General features: G+C 44.4%; 3 protein-coding genes across 5 annotated transcripts in view; 1 reads left to right on the top strand and 2 right to left on the bottom strand.

Annotated features, from left to right (window-relative positions):
• Nucleotides 1–664: 664 nt before the first annotated feature.
• LOC110509037 (ubiquitin conjugating enzyme E2 U) lies at nt 665–7788 on the top strand. Its single transcript, XM_021589979.2, has 7 exons — nt 665–775; nt 2694–2820; nt 5878–5914; nt 6382–6470; nt 6576–6666; nt 7205–7323; nt 7416–7788. Exons 1-7 carry the CDS (start codon nt 665–667, stop codon nt 7574–7576), a joined length of 735 nt encoding a protein of 244 aa, XP_021445654.2. The 3' UTR covers nt 7577–7788.
• Nucleotides 3253–4523, bottom strand: LOC118944849 (uncharacterized protein PF11_0207-like). The gene has a single exon (XM_036966591.1). The coding sequence runs from the start codon at nt 4394–4396 to the stop codon at nt 3392–3394; it is 1005 nt and encodes a 334-aa protein (XP_036822486.1). The 5' UTR covers nt 4397–4523; the 3' UTR covers nt 3253–3391.
• A 2574-nt stretch (nt 7789–10362) lies between the features above and the next one.
• Nucleotides 10363–26087, bottom strand: part of LOC110509035 (tyrosine-protein kinase JAK1) — a 25759-nt gene continuing 10034 nt past the window's right edge. For 2 of the 3 annotated variants that reach the window (XM_036966730.1, XM_036966729.1), the window contains 14 exons: nt 24575–24678; nt 24060–24215; nt 20979–21066; nt 20000–20127; nt 19036–19171; nt 18805–18956; nt 18312–18462; nt 17632–17726; nt 17063–17243; nt 16850–16974; nt 16364–16536; nt 12807–12924; nt 12176–12286; nt 10364–11438 (listed from right to left, as the gene is read on the bottom strand). In XM_036966730.1, coding sequence (XP_036822625.1) covers nt 11313–11438; nt 12176–12286; nt 12807–12924; nt 16364–16536; nt 16850–16974; nt 17063–17243; nt 17632–17726; nt 18312–18462; nt 18805–18956; nt 19036–19171; nt 20000–20127; nt 20979–21066; nt 24060–24215; nt 24575–24678 — 1844 coding nt within the window. In that variant the 3' untranslated portion in view covers nt 10364–11312. Of the gene's footprint in view, nt 11439–12175; nt 12287–12806; nt 12925–16363; nt 16537–16849; nt 16975–17062; nt 17244–17631; nt 17727–18311; nt 18463–18804; nt 18957–19035; nt 19172–19999; nt 20128–20978; nt 21067–24059; nt 24216–24574; nt 24679–26087 lie in introns of all 3 variants that reach the window. The other variant, XM_036966731.1, reaches the window with a different exon arrangement.

The following is a 26087-nucleotide window of genomic DNA, read 5'->3' as shown; positions in this document are numbered from 1 at the left end:
ACCCACGCTCACTTCTTGCTGCGAAACCAATACCTTAAACTGCAGACGGCGAATCTAAAAGTAAGTTTTTAGAACTTTATTTACAATTATGTTTTATGTATCCCTCATATATATTTTAAAATTTTTGGTTATTCTGTGTGCTCATCAAAAACAAAATCTCTCACAGGAAACAAGCGTGTAATCAATGTCACCTTCAAATAACAAGTGAAGCACTAAAAGTAGTTTTTTTTTTATGACAAGGGAGTGGAGGCCAAGCCAGTAAGTCACAGCCTGCTTGAATGGGAGGCTAAAGTGGAAGGACTGAAAGACACGTTGTGGGAAGGTGTGATATGGCCATGAATGTTCAGCCTCCACAAAAATAATATCCATGATGATGATCAGCTACTGATGATGATTACACGCGGTCTACATTTAGGGCTTGGGTGTCTGAACTACCAAAAGTACATTCTGGAGAAAAAAAAAATGCAATTTTAGTTTTAAAATCTTTCCATTCTATAAGGTGCTGTTTTGCTGCTGACATTGCATTTCACTGAGTCTTACAACTCTGTCCCTCCAACCGTCGAATTCACTGCCATCCCTTTCCACCCCAATGGTGAGTTGCTGGCAATATCTATTGTCCATGAAAGTGTCATAAAAAGGAAAGGTGTTTAATTTCACCCTGTACATGTCTGTTGTGACTGAAGTGGACAAGGACACAGGTAGCCCATGTATCCCCTGCCTGGACAGCGAGTGGAACCCCAGCATCTCAATCACCAGTATTCTTCTGAGCATCCAGGTTGGCACCCATTTCACTGCACATGTTGAAATACAGCAGCCTGGTCTAGAAGTAAACGTAAAGCCAGGACACAAAAATGTACAGTGCCTTGCGAAAGTATTCGGCCCCCTTGAACTTTGCGACCTTTTGCCACATTTCAGGCTTCAAACATAAAGATATAAAACTGTATTTTTTTGTGAAGAATCAACAACAAGTGGGACACAATCATGAAGTGGAACGACATTTATTGGATATTTCAAACTTTTTAACAAATCAAAAACTGAAAAATTGGGCGTGCAAAATTATTCAGCCCAGCTTGGGGTATGTCTCTGTCAGTTTTGCACATCGAGAGACTGAAATTTGTTCCCATTCCTCCAGAGCACCTTCTTCCACATGTTTGGTGTGTCTCCCAGGTGGCTTGTGGCAAACTTTAAACAACACTTTTTATGGATATCTTTAAGAAATGGCTTTCTTGCCACTCTTCCATAAAGGCCAGATTTGTGCAATATACGACTGATTGTTGTCCTATGGACAGAGTCTCCCACCTCAGCTGTAGATCTCTGCAGTTCATCCAGAGTGATCATGGGCCTCTTGGCTGCATCTCTGATCAGTCTTCTCCTTGTATGAGCTGAAAGTTTAGAGGGACGGCCAGTTCTTGGTAGATTTGCAGTGGTCTGATACTCCTTCCATTTCAATATTATCGCTTGCACAGTGCTCCTTGGGATGTTTAAAGCTTGGGAAATCTTTTTGTATCCAAATCCGGCTTTAAACTTCTTCACAACAGTATCTCGGACCTGCCTGGTGTGTTCCTTGTTCTTCATGATGCTCTCTGCGCTTTTAACGGACCTCTGAGACTATCACAGTGCAGGTGCATTTATACGGAGACTTGATTACATACAGGTGGATTGAATTTATCATCATTAGTCATTTAGGTCAACATTGGATCATTCAGAGATCCTCACTGAACTTCTGGAGAGAGTTTGCTGCACTGAAAGTAAAGGGGCTGAATAATTTTGCACGCCCAATTTTTCAGTTTTTGATTTGTTAAAAAAGTTTGAAATATCCAATAAATGTCATTCCACTTCATGATTGTGTCCCACTTGTTGTCGATTCTTCACAAAGTTTTATATCTTTATGTTTGAAGCCTGAAATGTGGCAAAAGGTCGCAAAGTTCAAGGGGGCCGAATACTTTCGCAAGGCACTGTATATGATATGTTACGTTTGGTATGGTTAAATTTTTTTTAACCATAACCTTTATATAACTAGGCAAGTCAGTTAAGAACAAATTCTTATTTACAATGACAGCCTACCCCCCGGCAAACCCTAACGATTCTGGGCCAATTGTGCACCGCCCTATGGGACTCCCAATCACGGCCGGTTGTGATACAGTCTGGAATCGAAGCAGGGCGTGTAGTGACGCCTCTAGCACTGAGATACAGGGCCTTAGACCGCTGCGCTACTAGGGAGCCCTAGTCATAGCCATAAGACAGAAGTTTACTTAACCCTTTAACCTAACTCTTAACTCTAACCCTAAACTTAATCCCTAACCCTAGCTAACGTTTAGCCACCTAACCACCTAGCTAACATTAGCCACAACAAATTCGTTAACATATTGTAGGAATTACAATTGCTAACATATCATAAATTGTAATTCGTAACATATCATATGAAATGGATGATGGACATCCACAAATTAATACCATACAAAACATAACATATCATACTAATTGGAATTTCCCAGATGTACGTTTACTATGCTACGTCTACCTCTGAGTCCAGGTTGGATACAGCAATTTGTAGTTTATTGTGATAAAGATAGTTCTATCACATACTCGTTTAAAAAAAAAGCACTGCCACTTGCTGTGTTCATAGACCCATACAGCAGTAGTAGTGTAGTAATATCAAGTCTGTATGGTCTCCTCTCCTATGTCCCCTCTAGACCATGCTGTCCAACCCAGTCCTGGAGGGAGCGGTGAACCCCGAAGCTGCTGACATGCTCTGGTCCAGCCCATCCACCTACCACCGTGTGGTGCTGGAATGTGTCAGGGCCAGCCAGGAACTGGAGAGTGAGTGAGCACCACCAAGTACAAGGATTAGCAGCTATTGGTTACATTGGGCTACGTTACAAAGCTACACTGTAAAAAATAAAGTATTATTGTACAATTGCAATAGGATTGTGAGTTTGCACAACAAAAATGTTGTTGATCCAACTCGCAACAAAAAGTTTGTGTGAAAATGTTGTTGAGCAGAAATACATGCAATAATTACCATAAACGTTTATAGTAATGTTAAGACACAAACAACAGCATTCTTTTTCTTTTTCAATGCTTCCTATTGGTTAGAGAGGAACATTGGAGGCTTTCTGCTCCTATCAAAGTTCATTACAGCAACGGTGCTTCCCTATGTGACCCGGAAGCCACTGAAGGTGTTGTAGTTATTAGTACTGTCATAGAGCCCTTTCCCTGAGGGGGGACATATGTAGACCACATCCCAATGGTCCAGCTCTAGAGACAATGCCTTTGAAACATACTTACCACGATGGTCAGTGTGTACATAATTAAATACAACACTTTTTGGTCATCATGGAACAGGCCTACTCTCATGGTATTCCCAGGCAGTGAATCTGAAGTAGTAGACTCATCTCACTGGTGCTGGGAACATAGCAGTTATTGGGTTATAGACCGATCCCATGTTGGTGATGACTCTCTTGTAGATCAGTTGGGTTTCAGTATTGAATGGTCCTACAGTTCCTGAATCAGTCAAACCAGCAGAGAACATATTGTCTGTTTTCTCCCTCTTCAGCTCCTCCTCCACCTCCTTCTCATTGGCTGACACTCTGGCCTCCATGACTGTGTTCTCCCTCTTCAGCTCCTCCTCCACCTCCTTCTCATTGGCTGACACTCTGGCCTCCATGACTGTGTTCTCCCTCTTCAGCTTCTCCTCCACCTCCTCATTGGCTGACACTCTGGCCTCCATGACTGTGTTCTCCCTCTTCAGCTCCTCCTCCACCTCCTTCTCATTGGCTGACACTCTGGCCTCCATGACTGTGTTCTCCCTCTTCAGCTTCTCCTCCACCTCATTCTCATTGGCTGACACTCTGGCCTCCATGACTGTGTTCTCCCTCTTCAGCTCCTCCTCCACCTCCTTCTCATTGGCTGACACTCTGGCCTCCATGACTGTGTTCTCCCTCTTCAGCTCCTCCTCCACCTCCTTCTCATTGGCTGACACTCTGGCCTCCATGACTGTGTTCTCCCTCTTCAGCTCCTCCTCCACCTCCTTCTCATTGGCTGACACTCTGGCCTCCATGACTGTGTTCTCCCTCTTCAGCTCCTCCTCCACCTCCTTCTCATTGGCTGACACTCTGGCCTCCATGACTGTGTTCTCCCTCTTCAGCTCCTCCTCCACCTCCTTCTCATTGGCTGACACTCTGGCCTCCATGACTGTGTTCTCCCTCTTCAGCTCCTCCTCCACCTCCTTCTCATTGGCTGACACTCTGGCCTCCATGACTGTGTTCTCCCTCTTCAGCTCCTCCTCCACCTCCTTCTCATTGGCTGACACTCTGGCCTCCATGACTGGGTTCTCCCTCTTCAGCTCCTCCATCTTGTTCTTCTGGAGCTGCAGATCAGTCTTGGTGATGCTCATCTCCTCTCTAAGTGCTGTCAGCTACTTTGTCCTGCTCTTCCACCTCCTTTTCGCTGGCTGTCACTCTGGCCTCCATTGGCGGACAGTTCAGCTCCTCCTCCACCTCCTTCTCATTGGCTGTCACTCTAGTCCCCATTGGCGGACAGTTCAGCTGCTCCTCCACCTCCTTCCCATTGGCTGTCACTCTGGCCCCCATTGGCGGACATTTCAGCTCCTCCTCCACCTCCTTCTCATTGGCTGTCACTCTGGCCCCAATTGGCGGACAGTTCAGCTGCTCCTCCACCTCCTTCCCATTGGCTGTCACTCTGGCCCCCATTGGCAGACATTTCAGCTCCTCCTCCACCTCCTTCTCATTGGCTGTCACTCTGGCCCCCATTGGCGGACAGTTCAGCTGCTCCACCTCCTTCTCATTGGCTGTCACTCTGGCCCCCATTGGCGGACAGTTCAGCTGCTCCACCTTCTCATTGGCTGTCACTCTGGCCCCCATTGGCGGACAGTTCAGCTGCTCCTCCACCTCCTTCTCATTGGCTGTCACTCTGGCCCCCATTGGCGGACAGTTCAGCTGCTCCTCCACCTCCTTCTTATTGGCTGTCACTCTGGCCCCCATTGGCAGACAGTTCAGCTGCTTGGGCTGTGTTCTCTGTCTTCAGCTCCACCACTGGCCTCCATGTTCCTCAGCTCAGTCTTGGTGACACTCTGCTCCACCACCACTGGGTGACCTTACCTCATAGCAGGTCATTTGAACGTGTCACTGTAAAAGGCTGTGTGTTAACTCCATGTTCCTCGGCTCAGTCTTGGTGACACTCTGCTCCACCACCACTGGGTGACCTTACCTCATAGCAGGTCATTTGAACGTGTCACTGTAAAAGGCTGTGTGTTAACTCCATGTTCCTCAGCTCAGTCATGGTGACACTCTGCTCCACCACCACTGGGTGACCTTACCTCATAGCAGGTCATTTGAACGTGTCACTGTAAAAGGCTGTGTGTTAACTCCATGTTCCTCGGCTCAGTCTTGGTGACACTCTGCTCCACCACCACTGGGTGACCTTACCTCATAGCAGGTCATTTGAATGTGTCACTGTAAAAGGCTGTGTGTTAACTCCATGTTCCTCAGCTCAGTCTTGGTGACACTCTGCTCCACCACCACTGTCACTGTAAAAGGCTGTGTGTTAACTCCATGTGTTATTCAGTTGAAGCACCTCTTTTTGTTTCTACAGGTGGTTGATTTGCGTCCTGCAGTTTCTTTGCTGATTTTCTTCATGTTGCACCATGAACTTTGGCTACTTTACATTCCACTGTGCTTTGGATTTTTGTTACTGAGTAGAAGAGTCTGTCGGATTCACTTTCAGTCTTCAAAGATGAAATGATTTACCGCTGGTAAAGGTGCAATGCCGCTAGTCTATTCTAAGGTAAGGCGATCATATCCCGTCTCACACTGAGTAGTAATAATGATCTGTCTATTTTCACCACCTCTCCTGTAGGGAACAGGAAAGCTGTGCAGTTGAACTCACACAACAGGTGAGAGAAATCAAATCAAATGTTATTTTGTCACATACACGTGTCAAGCAGATGTTAATGCGGGTGTAGCGAAATGCTTTGTGTTTCTAGTTCCGACAGTGCGGCAATATCTAACCATTTCACAACATATATCCAAATACACACACATTTGTAAGGAAGGAATGGAATTAAGAACATGTAAATATATAACGAGCAAAGTGAATATTTCCACTTTCCCTGTGCTCATCTCTTTCATTTCCAGAATATTTTTCCTCTTGTTTTCCCTTGATTAGTTAATTCACAAATGATGCCACTGACATCACAGTATTATATTCTGGTTTATCCTCTTTCTTTGACATGACACAATCAAAGTGAAATCATTATGAATTTCTTGCACAGTATCATGATAGTACTATACTGTTGATTACTGTAGTTACGGCAGTTCAGTGTAATATTCTCTGTTCCATGGCTAAATGTAATGCCTCCAGGCCTGTGAGGAGAATCCCCTTTGAGGATTATCTGAAGACATGGACAAAGATGGCCACCACTAAAGCTGGCTCGTGGATGAGGAAGGAATGTATGTCTTTCCATCTAAATACATGCACTCCTCATGACCTTGGAGTGTACATTAGGAGTTAGCACTGATAGGCGTGTAACAGGTTAATCTGATGATGTATTCCAGCCCTGGAGGATCTCATCAAGCGCCCTGAGACCTTTGCCATGTATCATGGGACACCAGACAAGGACTCTCCCATGGGGACACAGTGTGAAACGTAAGTCTGTTTACTCTGAAAGATAAAGAGGAGCAGTAAATAAATAAAATAAGAGATGACCTCTTGGCTTGTAAGATTGCTGGTTAAAACACGTGTCTGATTTCCCATAGCTGCTGCCTTTCCTAAATATGATTTGGGTTTTGCATCAACTTTCCGTAATTCACTGTTTGTTTATAAACCATGCTATACAAAGGCAACATCTCACTCATTCAGAAATTGAAACCAGATGTGCTCTGTGACAGGTTCAGAACCCTAATAACCAGATGTGCTCTGTGACAGGTTCAGAACCTTAATAACCAGATGTGCTCTGTGAGAGGTTCAGAACCCTAATAACCAGATGTGCTCTGTGACAGGTTCAGAACCTTAATAACCAGATGTGCTCTGTGACAGGTTCAGAACCTTAATAACCAGATGTGCTCTGTGACAGGTTCAGAACCTTAATAACCAGATGTGCTCTGTGAGAGGTTCAGAACCATAATAACCAGATGTGCTCTGTGACAGGTTCAGAGCCATAATAACCAGATGTGCTCTGTGACAGGTTCAGAGCCTTAATGTATGGTACCGTGCACCAGCCTAAGAAGACCAAACCAGTGAGTGAGTGGAGACAGGCGAGGATGGACCAAATGAGAAAGATTTACCTCCTCTACAGAACACCAGGTAAGTCTATGATGAATTCAGTGTGTGTGTGTGTGTGTGTGTGTGTTACTGTGAGCAATGACAGAGCCCATCATTTATGTGTGTCCTTGTAGACATGCTGACCCCCCAGGTGAATGTGCAGAGAGACTCCATGGCCACCAGGAGTCTCTGTCGAGCACATGACAAACAGCAACAGGACCTCTGGGAGAACGAGGTGGACAAACTGGTGGCCTGGACACACTCACTGTCATTCGAGGAGTTGGAGGAGGAGTGATGCCTCCACGTGCATGTACATACACGCCTTGCAATTAGATACACTTGACCAATAAAATGTGAAAACGTCTTGTACTTTATTATTATATAGAAATATTTTCTTCTTCTTGAACTGCACTGTTGGTTGAGGGCTTGTAAGAAAGCATTTCACTGTAAAGTCTACACTGTTGGTTAAGGGCTTGTAAGAAAGCATTTCACTGTAAAGTCTACACTGTTGGTTAAGGGCTTGTAAGAAAGCATTTCACAGTAAAGTCTACACTGTTGGTTAAGGGCTTGTAAGAAAGCATTTCACTGTAAAGTCTACACTGTTGGTTAAGGGCTTGTAAGAAAGCATTTCACTGTAAAGTCTACACTGTTGGTTAAGGGCTTGTAAGAAAGCATTTCACTGTAAAGTCTACACTGTTGGTTAAGGGCTTGTAAGAAAGCATTTCACTGTAAAGTCTACACTGTTGGTTAAGGGCTTGTAAGAAAGCATTTCACTGTAAAGTCTACACTGTTGGTTAAGGGCTTGTAAGAAAGCATTTCACTGTAAAGTCTACACTGTTGGTTAAGGGCTTGTAAGAAAGCATTTCACTGTAAAGTCTACACTGTTGGTTAAGGGCTTGTAAGAAAGCATTTCACTGTAAAGTCTACACTGTTGGTTAAGGGCTTGTAAGAAAGCATTTCACAGTAAAGTCTACACTGTTGGTTAAGGGCTTGTAAGAAAGCATTTCACTGTAAAGTCTACACTGTTGGTTAAGGGCTTGTAAGTAAGCATTTCACTGTAAAGTCTACACTGTTGGTTAAGGGCTTGTAAGAAAGCATTTCACTGTAAAGTCTACACTGTTGGTTAAGGGCTTGTAAGAAAGCATTTCACTGTAAAGTCTACACTGTTGGTTAAGGGCTTGTAAGAAAGCATTTCACTGTAAAGTCTACACTGTTGGTTAAGGGCTTGTAAGAAAGCATTTCACTGTAAAGTCTACACTGTTGGTTAAAGGCTTGTAAGAAAGCATTTCACTGTAAAGTCTACACTGTTGGTTAAAGGCTTGTAAGAAAGCATTTCACTGTAAAGTCTACACTGTTGGTTAAGGGCTTGTAAGAAAGCATTTCACGGTAAAGTCTACACTGTTGGTTAAGGGCTTGTAAGAAAGCATTTCACTGTAAAGTCTACACTGTTGGTTAAGGGCTTGTAAGAAAGCATTTCACTGTAAAGTCTACACTGTTGGTTAAGGGCTTGTAAGAAAGCATTTCACTGTAAAGTCTACACTGTTGGTTAAGGGCTTGTAAGAAAGCATTTCACTGTAAAGTCTACACTTGTTGTATTCGGTGCATGTGGCAAATTAAGTGTGATTTGATTTGAGAGTGTAGGCTGTAGAAGGACTGGGAGAAGGACAGGAGTGGGGCTTAGCCAGTAAGGGTTAGTAAGTAAGGGTGAACCAGTTCATTTGTAATCTGCTTGTGAGGGATGGTAGGCCAAACTGGTCATAGAGAGAACAGTGTTGGGTGTGGTAGGGGGATCCAGTGGGAGAGAACAGGGTTGGGTGTGGTAGGGGGCTCTAGTGTGAGAGAACAGGGTTGGGTGTGGTAAGGGGCTCCAGTGGGAGAGAACAGGGTTGGGTGTGGTAAGGGGAGAGAACAGGGTTGGGTGTGGTAGGGGGCTCCAGTGTGAGAGAACAGGGTTGGGTGTGGTAGGGGGCTCCAGTGTGAGAGAACAGGGTTGGGTGTGGTAAGGGGCTCCAGTGTGAGACAACAGGGTTGGGTGTGGTAGGGGGCTCCAGTGTGAGAGAACAGGGTTGGGTGTGGTAAGGGGCTCCAGTGGGAGAGAACAGGGTTGGGTGTGGTAGGGGGCTCCAGTGTGAGAGAACAGGGTTGGGTGTGGTAGGGGGCTCCAGTGTGAGAGAACAGGGTTGGGTGTGGTAAGGGGCTACAGTGGCTAACCTAATGGCTGAGTGGTACAATGTCCAGTTTTCAATCTAGCCTATATTTGTTTTCCTATTGTAAAAAATATATTGCTTGTTATCGTTTGACAAGTGAGCTTTTGTCTGTGCTTTCTGTCTGCCTTTGTCGACTGTGTTTTCATCCATCCACCCATCTATCTATTTGGATAAAAGTGTCTGCTAAATGGCATAAATATTATGATATGAATTCTAATATTTAGGGTTGCACGATATATCAGTGAACATATCGAAATCGGCCGATATTAGCTAAAAATGCCAACATCATGTCTAGTTTAACGCCGATGTCAAAGCTGACGTGCAGACCTATATAACACAGGTACATGACGTAATGACATCACGTAACATTTTACACTACACGTGCAACACAGCATTCCTAACCTGGCCCACAATGTCTTCTGTGTGGATCGAGCCGCCAATACGTCCAGCAGTCATTTGAAAGAGTAAGAACATTTCAGCGAGACAACTCAAAGGTGAAAATCATTAACGACAAGATAATGGAAATCATTGCCCTTGACAATCAACCGTTCTCTGTCGTGGGTGATGTTGGCTTTCGCCAACTGGTCGGTCACAGGCAGAGCTGAAACTTCACTGCTTGACATGTATGATGAAATCCTGGTTGAGAATGAAACAACTGAACAATGAAACAGCACAGCAAGTAAGTGAAAGAAATAGATTGATTATGTTTTACTGGTAATGGGGACATGCGTAAATGCCAACAAAATAAATTTTTGGTCAGTGTGGTGTGTGTGACCTTTCTTTAACTAGGTAAGTTAGTTACGAACAAATTCTTATTTACAATGACGGCCTACCCCGGCCAAACCCAGAAGACGCTGGGCCAATTGTGCGTTGCCCTACGGGACTCCCAATCACGGCCGGATGTGATACAGCCTGGATTTGAACCAGGGACTGTAGTGACGCCTCTTGCACTAAGATGCTGTGCCTTAGACCGCTGCGGCTGTGTGTGTGTGTGTTAACTATTTAACTGTACCAGAATCCTTAAACGGCTGCTAAAATTTCAGTTTCTGTTTTTTTTGGCAAGGAAAATATGGGATATCGGTCAAATGTCATATCAGTGCATCACTAGTATTATTATCTATCCATCTATGTGTCGGCTTCGTCAGATCAGACAGCCAGTCCATCTCCTCCGTGCCTCTCGTCCAGCTGCAGCTTCGTCAGGTCAGACAGCCAGTCCATCTCCTCCGTGCCTCTCGTCCAGCTGCAGCTTCGTCAGGTCAGACAGCCAGTCCATCTCCTCCGTGCCTCTCGTCCAGCTGCAGCTTCGTCAGGTCAGACAGCCAGTCCATCTCCTCCGTGCCTCTCGTCCAGCTGCAGCTTCAGCTTCGTCAGGTCAGACAGCCAGTCCATCTCCTCCGTGCCTCTCGTCCAGCTGCAGCTTCGTCAGGTCAGACAGCCAGTCCATCTCCTCCGTGCCTCTCGTCCAGCAGCAGCTTCGTCAGGTCAGACAGCCAGTCCATCTCCTCCGTGCCTCTCGTCCAGCTGCAGCTTCAGCTTCGTCAGGTCAGACAGCCAGTCCATCTCCTCCGTGCCTCTCGTCCAGCTGCAGCTTCGTCAGGTCAGACAGCCAGTCCATCTCCTCCGTGCCTCTCGTCCAGCTGCAGCTTCGTCAGGTCAGACAGCCAGTCCATCTCCTCCGTGCCTCTCGTCCAGCTGCAGCTTCGTCAGGTCAGACAGCCAGTCCATCTCCTCCGTGCCTCTCATCCAGCAGCAGCTTCGTCAGATCAGACAGCCAGTCCATCTCCTCCGTGCCTCTCATCCAGCTGCAGCTTCAGCTTCGTCAGGTCAGACAGCCAGTCCATCTCCTCCGTGCCTCTCATCCTGCAGCAGCTCCAGCTCTGTGATCAGGTCTTTGAACTGAATCCTGTTCTCCGGGGAACTCTCCCAACACCTCCTCATCAGAGAGTATACCTGCACACACACACAGAAGTGCAAAGACCAGAGGCCAGATAGAAAAATCGTCAAATTTTTTTTTTTTGGGGGGGGGGGGGCGAGAAGCATAACAAATAAATATCCTGCAAGCTAAGGGTCAAAACGCTGCTATGATAAACACACCTGGGAAGACATGTTTATCCTTGTGGATGCAATTTTCCTTTTTATGCTGATGTACATCGGCGTTGATAACGAGCAACCTGCTCAAAGCCATTAGATATCTATTCCTACATGTGTCAGATCTTAATTTGATCACCCTGTTGTTGCAAGAAAGTTCCTGCAGGAAATGCAAACTTGTCATGTATTTAAGGTTTAAAAAGGCTTCTAAAGTTTTTAAATTCCACTTTTAAAATGTCAGACTTGATTTGTCCTAACAAAACATGTATAAACCCCTACAAAAATGTCAGTTAATTATAATCCACATAATAATTCCCATTTCCTGTTGCTGTAGGATTATTTTCCTGCTGTGAAAAACTGGTCAAATTAAGATCCTACATCTGTAGAGTAACACTACTGACTTTGTATTTAGAAAGGGTGCGTGGGTCAGTGTAGCATTTTTTCTCACTAATGATTAAGGTTAGGATCGGGGGAGGGGAAGCTGATCCTAGATCTGTACCTAGAGGAAACTTCACCCCAGAGTATCAGCTTTCAGATGAAAGAGAAGGAACGACTACAGCCTTTTTCGAGCAGGTTACACCATTTCCCAGTTCTCTTACCGCATCCGGGCAGTGAGGTGGACAGGGCAGCCTCCTGCCGGCCATCAGCACTTCCACCAATTGGGTGATATTCATCTGACCCTGGATTGGACGAAGCATCTCCAAGAATACCTGTGAACAACCATATGATCAAAACCAAAACAGATGTAACACTGGTCCTACGCTCCAGTTCAATCCCTACCAACACCACAGTCGTTTCTCCCAAAGCATACACTTATGCACTCTTTCCATGCATTTAGAAGCATTGGATTGGTACAAGCATGGGGAATGAGTTTCTAGTCATTTCCTTTATAAATCCACGAAGGGAAGTGGAAAAGTGCACCGCTCAGAGCATTGAACTTCAGAATTATTTGACCCCAAAACAGACAGACGCTAGTTTAATTAACTAAGACTAGGATACATCTCATCAGATACATGTTAACAGGTCTGACCCCTGGTCTCATCAGATACATGTTAACAGGTCTGACCCCTGGTATCACATCAGATACATGTTAACAGGTCTGACCCCTGGCATCACATCAGATACATGTTAACAGGTCTGACCCCTGATATTTGTCAAATCAATAAAGTTTTAGGAATTTGTATTAACATATTTTCATAGTGAGGTTAACAAAGAAACAAAGTTCTTTACCGTGGTAGGACTGCTGCTTGTCTCACAGTAGGTCAACAACTCATAGAGGGTCACTCCGAAGGACCACACGTCAGACGCAGAGTAAAACTTACAGTCCACCAGGCACTCGGGAGCGTACCTACAAGGCAACACATGGGTTAGGGCACGACGTAGCAAAATGTTCTGCAACCGAAAATGAGCGTTTCTTATTGGACAAGTTTAGGTAGTTCCTTCCGGTTTGTTTTCTTCCGTTGGGTGCCAACTGCCTAATGAACACAACCAAGGTTAATATGTACATTTTAGTCACTTAGCAGACGCTCTTATGCAGAGCAAGGGCACATCAACAGATTTTTCACCTAGTCAGCTCAGGGATTCGAATCAGCAACCTCTCGGTTACTGGCCCAACACTCTACCGTTAGGCTACCTGCCGCCCATGTGAGTTCATGTAAATACAATGAGCCCCGTCCTGTTAACATCATAGGAGCGAAAATCAGAATTGAATCTGATCCCCTTGACTTTTTCAACAAAAAAAATTGCATTACAGCTTAATTAAAAAATGTATTCAATCAATCTACACACAATACCCCATAGTGACATCACAATACCCCATAGTGACATCACAATACCCCATAGTGACATCACAATACCCCATAGTGACATCACAATACCCCATAGTGACATCACAATACCCCATAATGACATCACAATACCCCATAGTGACATCACAATACCCCATAGTGACATCACAATACCCCATAATGCCAAAGTGAAAAGTTTTTTACATAAGTATTCAGACCGCTTGCTATGAGACATAATTATTTTTTAAATATTTGTATTTATTTAACTAGGCCAGTTAATTAAGAACAAATTCTTATTTACAATGATGGCCTACCCGGCCAAACCCGGACGATGCTGGGCCAATTGTGCACCTCCCTATGGGACTCCCAATCACAGCCAGATGTGATACAGCCTGGTTTCCATTGATCATACTTTAGATGTGTGTACAACATGGAGTCCACCTGTTGTAAATTCAATTGATTGGACATAATTTGGAAAGGCACACATCTGTCAATATAATGTTCCACAGTTGACAGTGCATGTCAGAGCAAAAACCAAGCCATAAGGTTGAAGGAATTGTCTGTAGAGCTCCGAGACAGGATTGTGTCAAGGAACAGATCTGGAGAAGGGTACCAAAACATTTCTGCAGCATTGAAGGTCCCCAAGAACACAGTGGCCTCCATCATTCTTAATTGGAGGAAATCTTGAACCACCAAGACTCTTCCTTGAACTGGCCTCCCGGTCAAACTGAGCAATCGGGGGAGAAGGGCCTAGGTCAGGGAGGTGACCAAGAACCCAATGGTCACTCTGATAGAGTTCCAGAGTTCCTCTGTGGACATGGGAGAACCTTCCAGACGGACAACCATCTCTGCAGCACTCCACCAATCAGAACTTTATGGTAAAGTGGCCAGACGGAAGCCACTCCTCAGTAAAAGGCACATGACAGCCCGCTTGGAGTTTGCAAAAAGGCACCTAAAAGACTCACAGACCATGAGATACAAGATTCTCTGGTCTGATGAAACCAAGATTGAACTCTTTGGCCTGAATGCCAAGCTTCACGTCTGGAGGAAACCTGGCACCATTCCTACGGTGAAGCATGGTGGCGGCAGCATCATGCTGTGGGGGTGTTTTTTAGCAGGAGGGACTGGGAGACTAATCAAGATCGAGGGAACGATGAACGGAGCAAAGTACAGAGAGATCCTTGATGAAAACCTAATCCAGAGTGCTCAGGACCTCAGACTGGGGCAAAGGTTCACCTTCCAACAGGACAATTTTTATTTATTTTTTTTTTTTATTTTACCTTTATTTAACCAGGCAAGTCAGTTAAGAACAAATTCTTATTTTCAATGACGGCCTGGGAACAGTGGGTTAACTGCCTGTTCAGGGGCAGAACGACAGATTTGTACCTTGTCAGCTCGGGGGTTTGAACTCACAACCTTCCGGTTACTAGTTCAACGCTCTAACCACTAGGCTACCCTGCCGCACAATGACCCTAAGCACAGAGCCAAGACAAAGCAGGAGTGGCTTTGGGACAAGTCTCTGAATGTCCTCGAGTGGCCCAGCCAGAGTCCGGTCTTGAATCCGATCGAACATCTCTGGAAAGACCTAAAAATAGATGTGCAGCGACAGTCCCCATCCAACCTGACAGTGATTGAGAGCATCTGCAGAGACAAATGGGAAAAATTCCCCAAGTACAGGTTTTTAGCTTTGTCATTATGGGGTATTGTGTGTAGATTGATGAGGACAAAAATAGATTTAATACATTTTTATAATAAGGCTGTAATGTAACAAAATGTGGGAAAAGTCAAGGGGTCTGAATACTTACCGAATATACATAAAAGTATGTGGAAAACCACTCATTTGAAGGGTTTCGGGTATTTTAGCCACACCCGTTGCTGACAGGTGTATAAAATCGAGCATAGCGCGTAACAATCATCTGTCCTTGGTTGCAAGACTCACTACCGAGTTCCAAACTGCCTCTGGAAGCAGTTTCATGAAATGGGTTTCCTTCGCCAAGCAGCCACACACAAGCCTAAGATCACCATGTGCAATGCCGAGCGTTGGCTGGAGTGGTGTAAAGCTCGCCGCCATTGGACTCTGGAGCAGTGGAAACACGTTCACTGGAGTGATGAATCACACTTCACCATCTGGCCGTCCGATAGACAAATCTGGGTTTGACGGATGCCAGGAGAACACTGCCTGCCCCAATGTATAGTGCCAACTGTACATTTTGGTGGAGGAGGAATACAGTGTACAGCTTACAAATGACATTTTAGACAATTCTGTGCTTCCAACTTTGTGGCAACAGTTTGGGGAAGAACCTTTTGTGTTTTAGCACCACAATGCCCCTGTGCACAAAGGTCCACAAAGAAATAGTTTGTCGAGATCAGTGTGGAAGAACTTAACTGGCCTGCACATAGCCCTGACCTCAACCCCACTGAACACCTTTGGGAGGAATTGGAATGCCGACTGACTGTGAGCCAGGCCTAATCGCACATCAGTGCCTGACCTAATGCTCTTGTGGCTGAATGGAAGCAAGTCCCCGCAGCAATGTTCCAACATCTAGTGGGAAGCCTTCCCAGAAGAGTGGAGGCTGTTACTGAAGCAATGGGGGACCAACTCCATATTAATGCCCATGATTTTGGAATGAGATGTTCGACGAGCAGGTGTCCACTTACTTTTGGTCGTGGAGTGTAGCACCAATAGCAATGAAATAGACTGGGATCCAGGCTTTAAAATGCACCTGACCTCATGTTCTTCACATTGATTTGGGAGACAACGATCATGTTAAGTTCTAGGACCTGATCTTGTCATTCAGTGGAGGCTGCTGAGGGGAGGACGGCTCATAATAATGGCTGGAATGGAGTGAATGGAATGGTATCAAACACATGAAAACCATATGTTTGATGTTGTTGATACCTTTCCACTTGTACCGCTCCAGCCATTACCACGTGCCCGTCCTCCCCAATGAAGGTGTCACCAACCTCCTGTGTTGTCATTCTATGTATACATTTGCTCACCAGAACACAGGGCTGTCGGTCTCCTCTCTGACAGTGTAGTAACTCTTGTCCTCCTTCATGCTCTTGGTCAGGCCAAAGTCTCCGATCTTCACCGTGCTCTCGTTCTCCACCAGAACGTTCCGAGCCGCCAGATCCCGGTGGATGAACCGCTGGGATCCCAAGTAATCCATTCCCTGACACACACACACACACACACACACACACTTTCACTTGTTTTTATAGTTTGTATATTTGTATTGCTATTTACCTGGCAGTCTTGTGCTTTTCTACGAGTCTTTGAAACATTTACCACAACATTCCATTTGGTACTAGGCAACAGTTACCAAGTAAAAGAAAGTGCATTTAAAGGAGTGCAATGGTTTAAATTCTGTCCAACTCTTTCCATCATCACAAACTGCAGTAAACACCTAATAGGGTGGGATTAACAGGATGAAATTAAAATGTCATTCATTTTGGGGGTATTAATGAAGCTCCATACTACTACACCTGGCAGATCTGGAGGGCGTAGTGGAGGAGTCTCCTTAGGTCAGTCTGGTGTTTCCTCCAGGGCAGGTAGTCCTTCAGGCTCCCCGCTGGCAGGTACTCCATGATCAGCTTAGTGGTTCTCCCACCTAGACAGAGAAACACAGTGTTAACACAAACCCCGTCACTGGGATGAGGTGTGTGTGTGTGTGTGTGTGACTGCAGAGCTCTCCTCACCATCCTCGCTACACACTCCTCTGTATTTGACAATGTTGTGGTGGTAGAGTTCTCTCATGGTGTCTATCTCTCTCCACAGCTGACCTCTGCTCTCTGGCTTCAGAGACTTGACCGCCACAAGCTGCCCCCGGCCGTCCCCACGGGGGTCATACTGACACAACTCCACCTTGCCAAAGTGACCCTGCGAATAGTACACACACACACACACTTTAAAGAATAAAGCCACAGACATCGTGAACCATATTGATGAAAGCCATACAGGTACAGTTTATATCCACACCCCACACACACTGTTACATACCACAATCATCACATTACAGGGGAACAAACTGATTCATAAAACAAAGCCCCATTATATTTATATTTAAATTAAAAATGTATATTTATATTCTGGGTTCTGATTGGGTAAGACAATTGAACTAAGCTCATGAGACATTTAGAAGTGATATTCTTCAACAATCATTGGCTAGAATTCAAAAGTCCAACAATGAATGTATTGTACCAATCACAGATTGCCCCTTTAATGTGGACATGCACCCCAAAAGTCTAAGTATTAGGAGTCTCCCTACCTCACCCAGGTCTTTGATTTTCCTGAGGAACCTGGTTTCAAACACGGTGGGGTCCACTTCCTGGATGGGCACCCTACCAGGAGGCAGAGCTGGGTCTGGAGGAGGGGCCACAGAGGCAGGGCTATACTACTTATACTCAGACATTGCCTATAATATAAACACAGGCACTTGCACACACACACACACATTTTCACATGCATTTGAGAGAGCATGACCGACAGAAGATGACAATGACAAGAGTGAAGGTCAGAGAGAAACAGAGGGGCGGTGACAGAGAGAAACAGAGGGGCGGTGACAGAGAGAAACAGAGGGGCGGTGACAGAGAGAAACAGAGGGGCGGTGACAGAGAGAAACAGAGGGGCGGTGACAGAGAGAAACAGAGGGGCGGTGACAGAGAGAAACAGAGGGAAACAGAGGGGCGGTGACAGAGAGAAAAAGAGGGGCGGTGACAGAGAGAAACAGAGGGGAGGTGACAGAGAGAAACAGAGGGGAGGTGACAGAGAGAAACAGAGGGGAGGTGACAGAGAGAAACAGAGGGGAGGTGACAGAGAGAAACAGAGGGGAGGTGACAGAGAGAAACAGAGGGGAGGTGACAGAGAGAAACAGAGGGGAGGTGACAGAGAGAAACAGAGGGGAGGTGACAGAGAAACAGGGAAGTTGAGTCCTCTTTGTCCTCTTACTCTGCTCAGCCACCCCGGTGAGGTCCCTGACTATGGCCCTGAAGAAGGGCCTCCTCTTGGGGTCGTAGGTCATGCATTTGGTGATCAGCTCACCCAGCTGAGGGCAGTCTGGGGTCACCAGGGAACACTGGGCCGAGTAGAACATCTCCTTCTGCTCACAGAGAGAAAGATAGGCGACAGATCAGGGACCAAGACTTTGGGTATATAACAACAGGTGTATTCAATGAAATAACACCAGAAAGACCTCCCCTCTGAAAGAGAGATATCACCTGGGTAAATAAGGGATACATTCATGTTTTGTATGGGCAGTCTAGTGGGTGGTTGTGAGGGAGAGATCGTGTTGTTCGCTATATGTTAGTAATTCTGTTGTGTTGTGGGGGAGAGATCATGTTGTTCGCTATATGTTAGTAAATCTGTTGTGTTGTGAAGGAGAGATCGCGTTGTTCGCTGCATGTTAGTAATTCTGTTGTGTTGTGAGGGGAAGTGTGTGTACCTCTATGAGTTTCTTGTCTTTGAGAGGAGCCTCTCCATCATAGCAGATCTCCCACAGCGTGGTGCCGAAGCCCCACTTATCCACCGCAACACTCGGGACCTGGCTGTCCCTCACACACTCTGGGGCGATCCACGGGATCCTCTCCACACACTCTGTAATACAACACAGCCTCATCAGCTAGACACACACAAACTCTCTCTCACACAAACTCTCTCTCACACACACACCTACCTTGTCTGTTGAGTGCGGAGATGGGGACCCCAGGGCTACTGAGTTTGATGAAGGGCCCAGTCTCTCCCTCCAGGCCATCCCGCTCCACTAGGATATTCTTAGCAGACACATAACCATGGACCAGCTTCTTATCCTCCTGAGAGGGAAATACAGGGAAGGGTCAGGTCCACAGCCATATAGACGTATACCACAGGAGGTTGGTGGCACCTGAGTTGGGGAGGACGGGCTCGTGGTAATGGCTGGAGTGGAATGGTACCAAATACATCCAACACATGGTTTCCATTTTCTCCGTTCCAGCTATTATTACGAGCTGTCCTCCCCACAACAGCCTCCACTGACATATACAGACAAATATATAGCCACCTTCGCATGATTTCTTTTCAAATAAGTTGATATAAAAAAAAATGCATTTGTTTGATTGACAACGGCACAGGACTAAGAAGGAAAAAACATTTATAACTGAAATTAAGATCTTGAAAGTCAAAAATGGCCTGGACTAAATTATTCAAAATTTGGTTGGAAGCAATGATTTTTGTTCAATGTATAATGAATTTTACCTGTGGTAAGTTGCAGGTGCCTACGTGGTAAAAATAGCCATTCAGCCAGTTTTGTAAAGAAAAAAACAGAACATTGTACTCCATTGTAAAAGAGCAAAGGTGTCAATATATTTGACTGCATCTGTTCAAGTTTTAACAAACTACTGTCTACTCCGGGTTGGCACCAAGTTCCCAGATGCTTACATTCTGGTAAGAATACAGACTGTAATGTTATCATGGCACATTTTTATGCCTGTTTTATACTATAGGGCCAACGTGAACCATACTGGACTGGCTCTGATATTTTCCTTGCACATTGTCCTTTCCAGCACAGTTCCATTAACTATGGTGGATGCGTAAGCAGGCCGTCCCAGTACAGCTAGGCTTGGCCCTATAGTGTGAATCAGGGTTGATTGATGGTTTCTCACCAGGTAGCTGAGGACGCTGGCCAGTTGTTTGGCCACCTGGAATTTCCAGGAAGTGCTGAGTTGAAGACGACACCCCTTCATGAACACATCCAGAGGACCCAGCTTCACATGCTCCTCCACAATGATATCTGAACAGGGACCACACACAGGTTGAGGTCCCCAAAAAAGTCTAGCCCATTTTCAGATGTAAAAGCACTAGCAAATTTCTATATATTTTTTTTTAACTGTCAGAGATATGAAGTATTTTCCGCAACATATGGCATATTGCAAATGTAGACACTATGTCATTACATCTAGGACTTCAGCGAAGATACTGCATACAGCAGTATCTAAGAACTTATCACGTTGTAGCAGATACTCTGTTGCGAGTACATAGTCTAGCATCACAATCATCTACAATAACTTAGGTTCATCCTGCGGCTTGTGGCATATCGCTGAGTGTCAGTTTAAGAATGAAGATAAAGGCCTCCCAGGTGGCGCAGTGGTCTAGGGCAATGCATCGCAGGGCTAGCAGTGCCACCAAAAACTCTGGGTTCGCGCCCAGGCTCTGTCGCAGCCGGCCGTGACTGGGAGGTCCGTGGGGCGACACACAATTGGCCTAGCGTTGTCCGGGTTAGGGAGGGTTTGGCCAGTAGGGATATCCTTGTCTCATCGCGCACCAGCGACTCCTGTGGCGGGTCGGGTGCAGTGCACGCTAACCAAGGTAGCCAGGTGAACGGTGTTTCCTCCGACACATTGGTGCGGCTGGCTTCCGGGTTGGAGGCGCGCCGTGTTAAAGCAGTGCGGCTTGGTTGGGTTGTGTTTCGGAGGACGCATGGCTTTCGACCTTCGTCTCTCCCGAGCCTGTACGGGAGTTGTAGCGATGAGACAATATAGTAATTACTAACAATTGGATACCACAAACATTTGGGAGAAAAGGGGGTTAAAAAAAGAAAAAAGAATGAAGACAAGAGGAATGGTGGAAGGAAGGGCGACTTACTGTCCTGGTTGCGAACACAGACACCATGCAGCAGAGCGATGTGTTGGTGGGACACCTGATGCATCATACTGACCGTCTCAAAGAAAGCCTGACGGAAAGAGCTCAGGGGTAAAAGGTCAAAGAAAGCCTGACGGAAAGAGGTCCGTCGTAAAAGATCAAAGTCAAAAGGTCAAATAAAGTGGTCACAAAGTCAGACAGGTAATGGAGGAAGGAAATGTGTGCAGTGGTGGAACAAGTACTCAATTGTCAATTGTACTTGACTAAAAGTAAAAGATACCTTAGTAAAAGTAAAGCCCAGTAAAATTAGCAATGCGCATGGCCAGCCCTCTATCTTTTTCCTGTGGTTGAGGGTCATTTGTCATTTAAATCTCGATGGATTGATTTTACTCCTGAGACTCTTTCATACTCTTGCTTGTGCTTGAAGTTTTTTCCAGGTAATGCTACAACCGAGGAAATGTTTGTAAAGACCTGTCAGCAGTGGAGGCTCCTCGGAGGAAGGGGAGGACCATACTCCTCAGTGAATTTCATATTTTTAAACATTTAAAAAAAGGTATTTTTTTGTTTGTTGATAAAATCATTCTAAAAGCAATCACCAAATAATAGTGTGTTTTAATTGATTAAAACACACTATTTTGCAATGAAGGTCTACAGTAGCCTCAACAGCACTCTGTAGGGTTGCACCATGGTGTAGCTGGAGGACAGCTAGCTTTCGTCCTCCTCTGGGTACATTGATGTCAATACAGTAATTATGACAACATCTGGAGGATGTCCCCCAACCTATCAGAGATTTTGCAGCATGAATTGACATGTTGTCAATCCAATCAAAGGATCAAAATAATTAATCTAGTACTGAATGCATAAACTACAGCTAGCTAGCACTGCAGTGCATAACATGTGGTGAGCAGTTGACTCAGAGAGAGAAAGACAATATTTGAACAGTTTAACTAATTAATTTATTCCAAAATGAAGGAGAAGCGAGAGAGAGAGAGTAATTTTTTCCAGTTTTACTTAGCTAGTTTAGCCTGCTCAAACAAAGGGATACTATGTTAGCTAGCTGGCTATGACTATCCAACACAACACTGGAACTCTTCCAAGTCAAGGTAAGCTTTTGGTTTTAAAAAAATGTATTGCCACTGGGCCCCCCGGTGTAAGTTCTAAACTGCTTACTGACTGTACACTGTAATGTTAACGCATGATTGTAGCGGGTTTACTAACGTGTTAGTTCTATTAGCTATGTTGACTATGACGTTAGCTAATATGGTGACAACGATGTAGGCTGTGTGTAGTGGTTATGACATGGTTTGGCTTGGAAAGGTTTTTTCACCTGGCCACATACAGCTGATGTGTTGTGCATTGAAGTCCATAAGCGAAGGAAAAAGTTGAGAGGAGACCGCGTAGATGCGAGAAGGAATACAACGTGGCTGCTATGAAAGTAAAATGTGTTCAGCGGGTGTATTCATTAAAGCCGATTCTGTTTAAAAAAAAATATGTCTTAAATGGAAGCAAACAGGGATAAATATATCTGAATTTTTCCAATAGAAACGTTTGTTTGCAACTGTTGGACTAATGATTAAACCCTATATATCAGCTAGATGCAGACAACAGTGTGCAACAATGTATTGAATGTGTCACTGTCTGTCACCTCAAATGTTTCTCTCGACCTGTGTGCACCTACGTTGTAATCGTTCATTCATAGGCTAGGTTGTAGCCAAAGAACATGTGAGTATCATGTAATCCTAAACCTATCGCTGTTACATTGAACAGGGTGAATGGAATATGAAAGACAGTCATCCAATATTTTGTAATAGAAATAAGGTCATGATCATTATTTTTATTTATTTTTAAATCTCCCTCCCTCATCTTAAACGGCACAGACCACAAATGCCTGTCAAACACACCCCGGTAATGGCTGAAATGGACTCAACGGAATATACTGTCTTTGCATTGCATTTATAAGAACGCTAAAGCCTGGGATTTAACGCATCGTCTCCACACTTACATCAGGAGAAAGAGCACTTTATTTTTGATAGGTGTTAATTTTACCGGGAATATCTTTTTATTTTTTTTACACAGTTGAAATGTTAACAAATTTCGATGTGCTGAAATGAAAGCAACTTTCGTACGTGAACACTCAGATTATAGTGATATATAAATAGGTGTAATCTAACCTGTTGATTTTTAATCTTAGCTATAATCCTGCTGAGTCAGTCTAGACAGTGCAGGTGAGTGCAGGTAGGCCTAGACAGAGGAAGTTTTGGAGGTTGTTCCACCCCTTTATGTTAATGTTTATTTGTCTGTGCCAGTAAAATGTTTTATGTCCTATAATTCAATCAAAATCTGTTGGATTTAAACATTTCTAAAAGTTTAGAGTATGTTCATCCAACTGTTTCATTCCTTCAAATTAACACATTTTGCTTACCGTTGCTAGTAAAATACTACTTAAGTAAAAGTCTAAAAGTATCTGGTTTTAAAATCTACAGTGGTGGAAAAAGTATTCAATTGTCATACTTGAGTAAAAAGTTAAAGTAAATTCTATACATCAAATTCCTTATATTAAGTAAACCAGATGGCACCATTTTCTTTTTATTTCTGGTCAGACAGGGAGACACTCAGACACTCAGACACTCAGACACTCAGACACTCAGACACTCAGACACTCAGACACTCAGACACTCCAACACTCCAACACTCCAACACTCCAACACTCAGACATAATGTGTTTAGTGAGTCTGCCAGATCCGAGGCAGTAGGGATGACAACGCGTTATATTGATAAGTGCGTGAATTGGAACATACTGCTGTGCTGCCTAAGCATTCGAAATGGAACAAGTACTTTTGTGTGTCAGAGAAAATGTACAGGAGTAAAAGGTAGAGATTGTCTTTAAGAATGTAGTAAAAGTCAAATTTGTCAAAAATATAAAGAGTAAAGAACAAATACCCCAAAATACAACTTAAGTAGTACTTTAAAAAAACATGTATACTTAAGTACTTTACACCACTGTGTGAATGTCAATCAAATATATTTATAAAGCCCCTTATATTTATACAGAACATGTGAGGGTGTGCACGCGCGTGTTCTCACCATAGAGATGTCCCTGTGTTGGGACCGCAGCATTTTCAGGACCACTTTGACCTGGTGGTGGGTTTGGGAACCCCATACATCCTTCTCTTCCTCACACTTTATCTTCAGTTTGCCAGCATAGATGTTAGTTCTGGTGCCACAGCCCAAGTGCTCCTCCTAGATAGACATATGGGAGACATAGACCTGGTTAATGACAGAAAAGCAAAACTGTTGATGTCAAACAAATGAATGAAAAAGGTAGCATTGCCAGTGTAGGGCATCCTGTGCACACAAACATACTGTACACAGCCTAGCATGAAAACACACATGAATACATGTTTTATTTAAAAACATATTTAACTGGCCTATCCCGTCCAAACACTAACCCAGATGGCACTGGGCCAATTGTGTGCCGCCCTATGAGACTCCCAATCATGGCTGGTTGTGATGCAGCCTGGAATCGAACCAGGGTCTGTGGTGCCCTAGACCGCTGCGCCACTCGGGACCCCAATGCATACACACACAAGCACACACACCTGCAAAATGTCCTCTTTGTGGATCCTGTGGAAGATGAGTTGACTCTGTATGGGGTGTGTCGGCTCCGCCTCTCTCTTTGTCACGAACAGAAGGTTAGAGATTTCTAAAGAAAACGAAAAACCACGCTGAAATAGGAAACTGAAATAGGAAACAAAAGACACGCCAAACACATCCCTCTAAAGGGAGATGAGGTAACAGAGAAAACCACGGTTACTGAGCAACATTTCCTGTTTGATATTGGTATGAACAGAAGAACTCATCCAGCTCAGGGGCCTCATTTCTAACCGGTGTGTAAATGTAACACTAAATATCCGCGTGCACCATTTCTGAAAAGACAGCGCACGCACAAAGATAGAGATTTATAAACTTGGCACTCGTCATACAGAGCCTTCAGAAAGTATTCATACCCCTTGACTTATTCCACATTTTGTTGTGTTACAGCTTGAAATCAACATGACAATAAATACACTACCATTCAGAGTTCTGGGTCACTTAGAAATGTCCTTGTTTTTGAAAGAAAAGCACATTTTGGGTCCATTAAAATAACATCAAATTGATCAGAAATACAGTGTAAACATAGTTAATGCTGTAAATGACTACCAAAACGACAGATTTTTTCATGGAATATCTACATAGGCCCATTATCAGCAACCATCCAATGGCACCTTGTGTTAGCTATTCCAAGTTGATCATTTTAAAAGGCTAATTGATCATTAGAAAACCCTTTTGCAATTATGTTAGCACAGCTGAAAACTGTTGTGCTCATTAAAGAAGCAATAAAACTGGCCTTCTTTAGACTAGTTGAGTATCTGGAGCATCAGCATTTGTGGATTCGATTACAGACTCAAAATGGCCAGAAACAAAGACCTTTCTTCTGAAACTCGTCAGTCTATACTTGTTCTGAGAAATAAAGGCTATTCCATGCGAAAAATTGCCAAGAAACTGAAGATCTCATACAAGGCTTAGTACTACTCCCTTTACAGAACAGAGCAAACTGTCTCTAACCAGAATAGAAAGAGGAGTGGGAGGCCCCGGTGCACAACTGAGCAAGAGGACAAGTACATATTAGAGTGTCTAGTTTGAGAAACAGATGCCTCACAAGTCCTCAACTGGCAGCTTCATTAAATAGTACCCGCAAAACACCAGTCTCAACGTCAACAGTGAAGAGGCGACTCCGGGATGCAGGCCTTCTAGGCAGAGTTGCAAAGAAAAAGCCATATTTCAGACTGGCCAATAAAAATAAAAGATTAAGATGGGCAAAAGAACACAGACACTGGACAGATGAACTCTGCCTAGAAGGCCAGCATCCCGGAGTCGCATCTTCACTTCACTGTTGACGTTGAGACTCTTGAACTTATTTAGGCTTGCAATAACAAAGGGGTTGAATACTTTTCAGGTTAGAATTTTTTTATGAGTAAAAATTTTTACAAACAAAATTCCACTTTGACATGATGGGGTATTGTGTGTAGATCAGTGACATTTTAAATTCATGCTGTAACGCGACAACATGGG

This window comes from Oncorhynchus mykiss, chromosome 28 (assembly GCF_013265735.2).
Source record: "Oncorhynchus mykiss isolate Arlee chromosome 28, USDA_OmykA_1.1, whole genome shotgun sequence".
NCBI lineage: Eukaryota > Metazoa > Chordata > Actinopteri > Salmoniformes > Salmonidae > Oncorhynchus > Oncorhynchus mykiss.
This window is presented reverse-complemented; position numbering and strand designations above follow the sequence as displayed.

What these genes read in the sequence shown, in the direction of transcription:
- LOC110509037 (XM_021589979.2), top strand. Translation starts at nt 665, where the DNA reads ATGTCTGTTGTGACTGAAGTGGACAAGGACACAGGTAGCCCATGTATC. An exon ending in GGCCAGCCAGGAACTGGAGA is followed by an intron (nt 2,821 to 5,877) that starts GTGAGTGAGCAC and finishes CCTCTCCTGTAG; the next exon opens with GGAACAGGAAAGCTGTGCAG. An exon ending in CAGTTGAACTCACACAACAG is followed by an intron (nt 5,915 to 6,381) that starts GTGAGAGAAATC and finishes TAATGCCTCCAG; the next exon opens with GCCTGTGAGGAGAATCCCCT.
- LOC118944849 (XM_036966591.1), bottom strand. Translation starts at nt 4,396, where the DNA reads ATGAGCATCACCAAGACTGATCTGCAGCTCCAGAAGAACAAGATGGAG.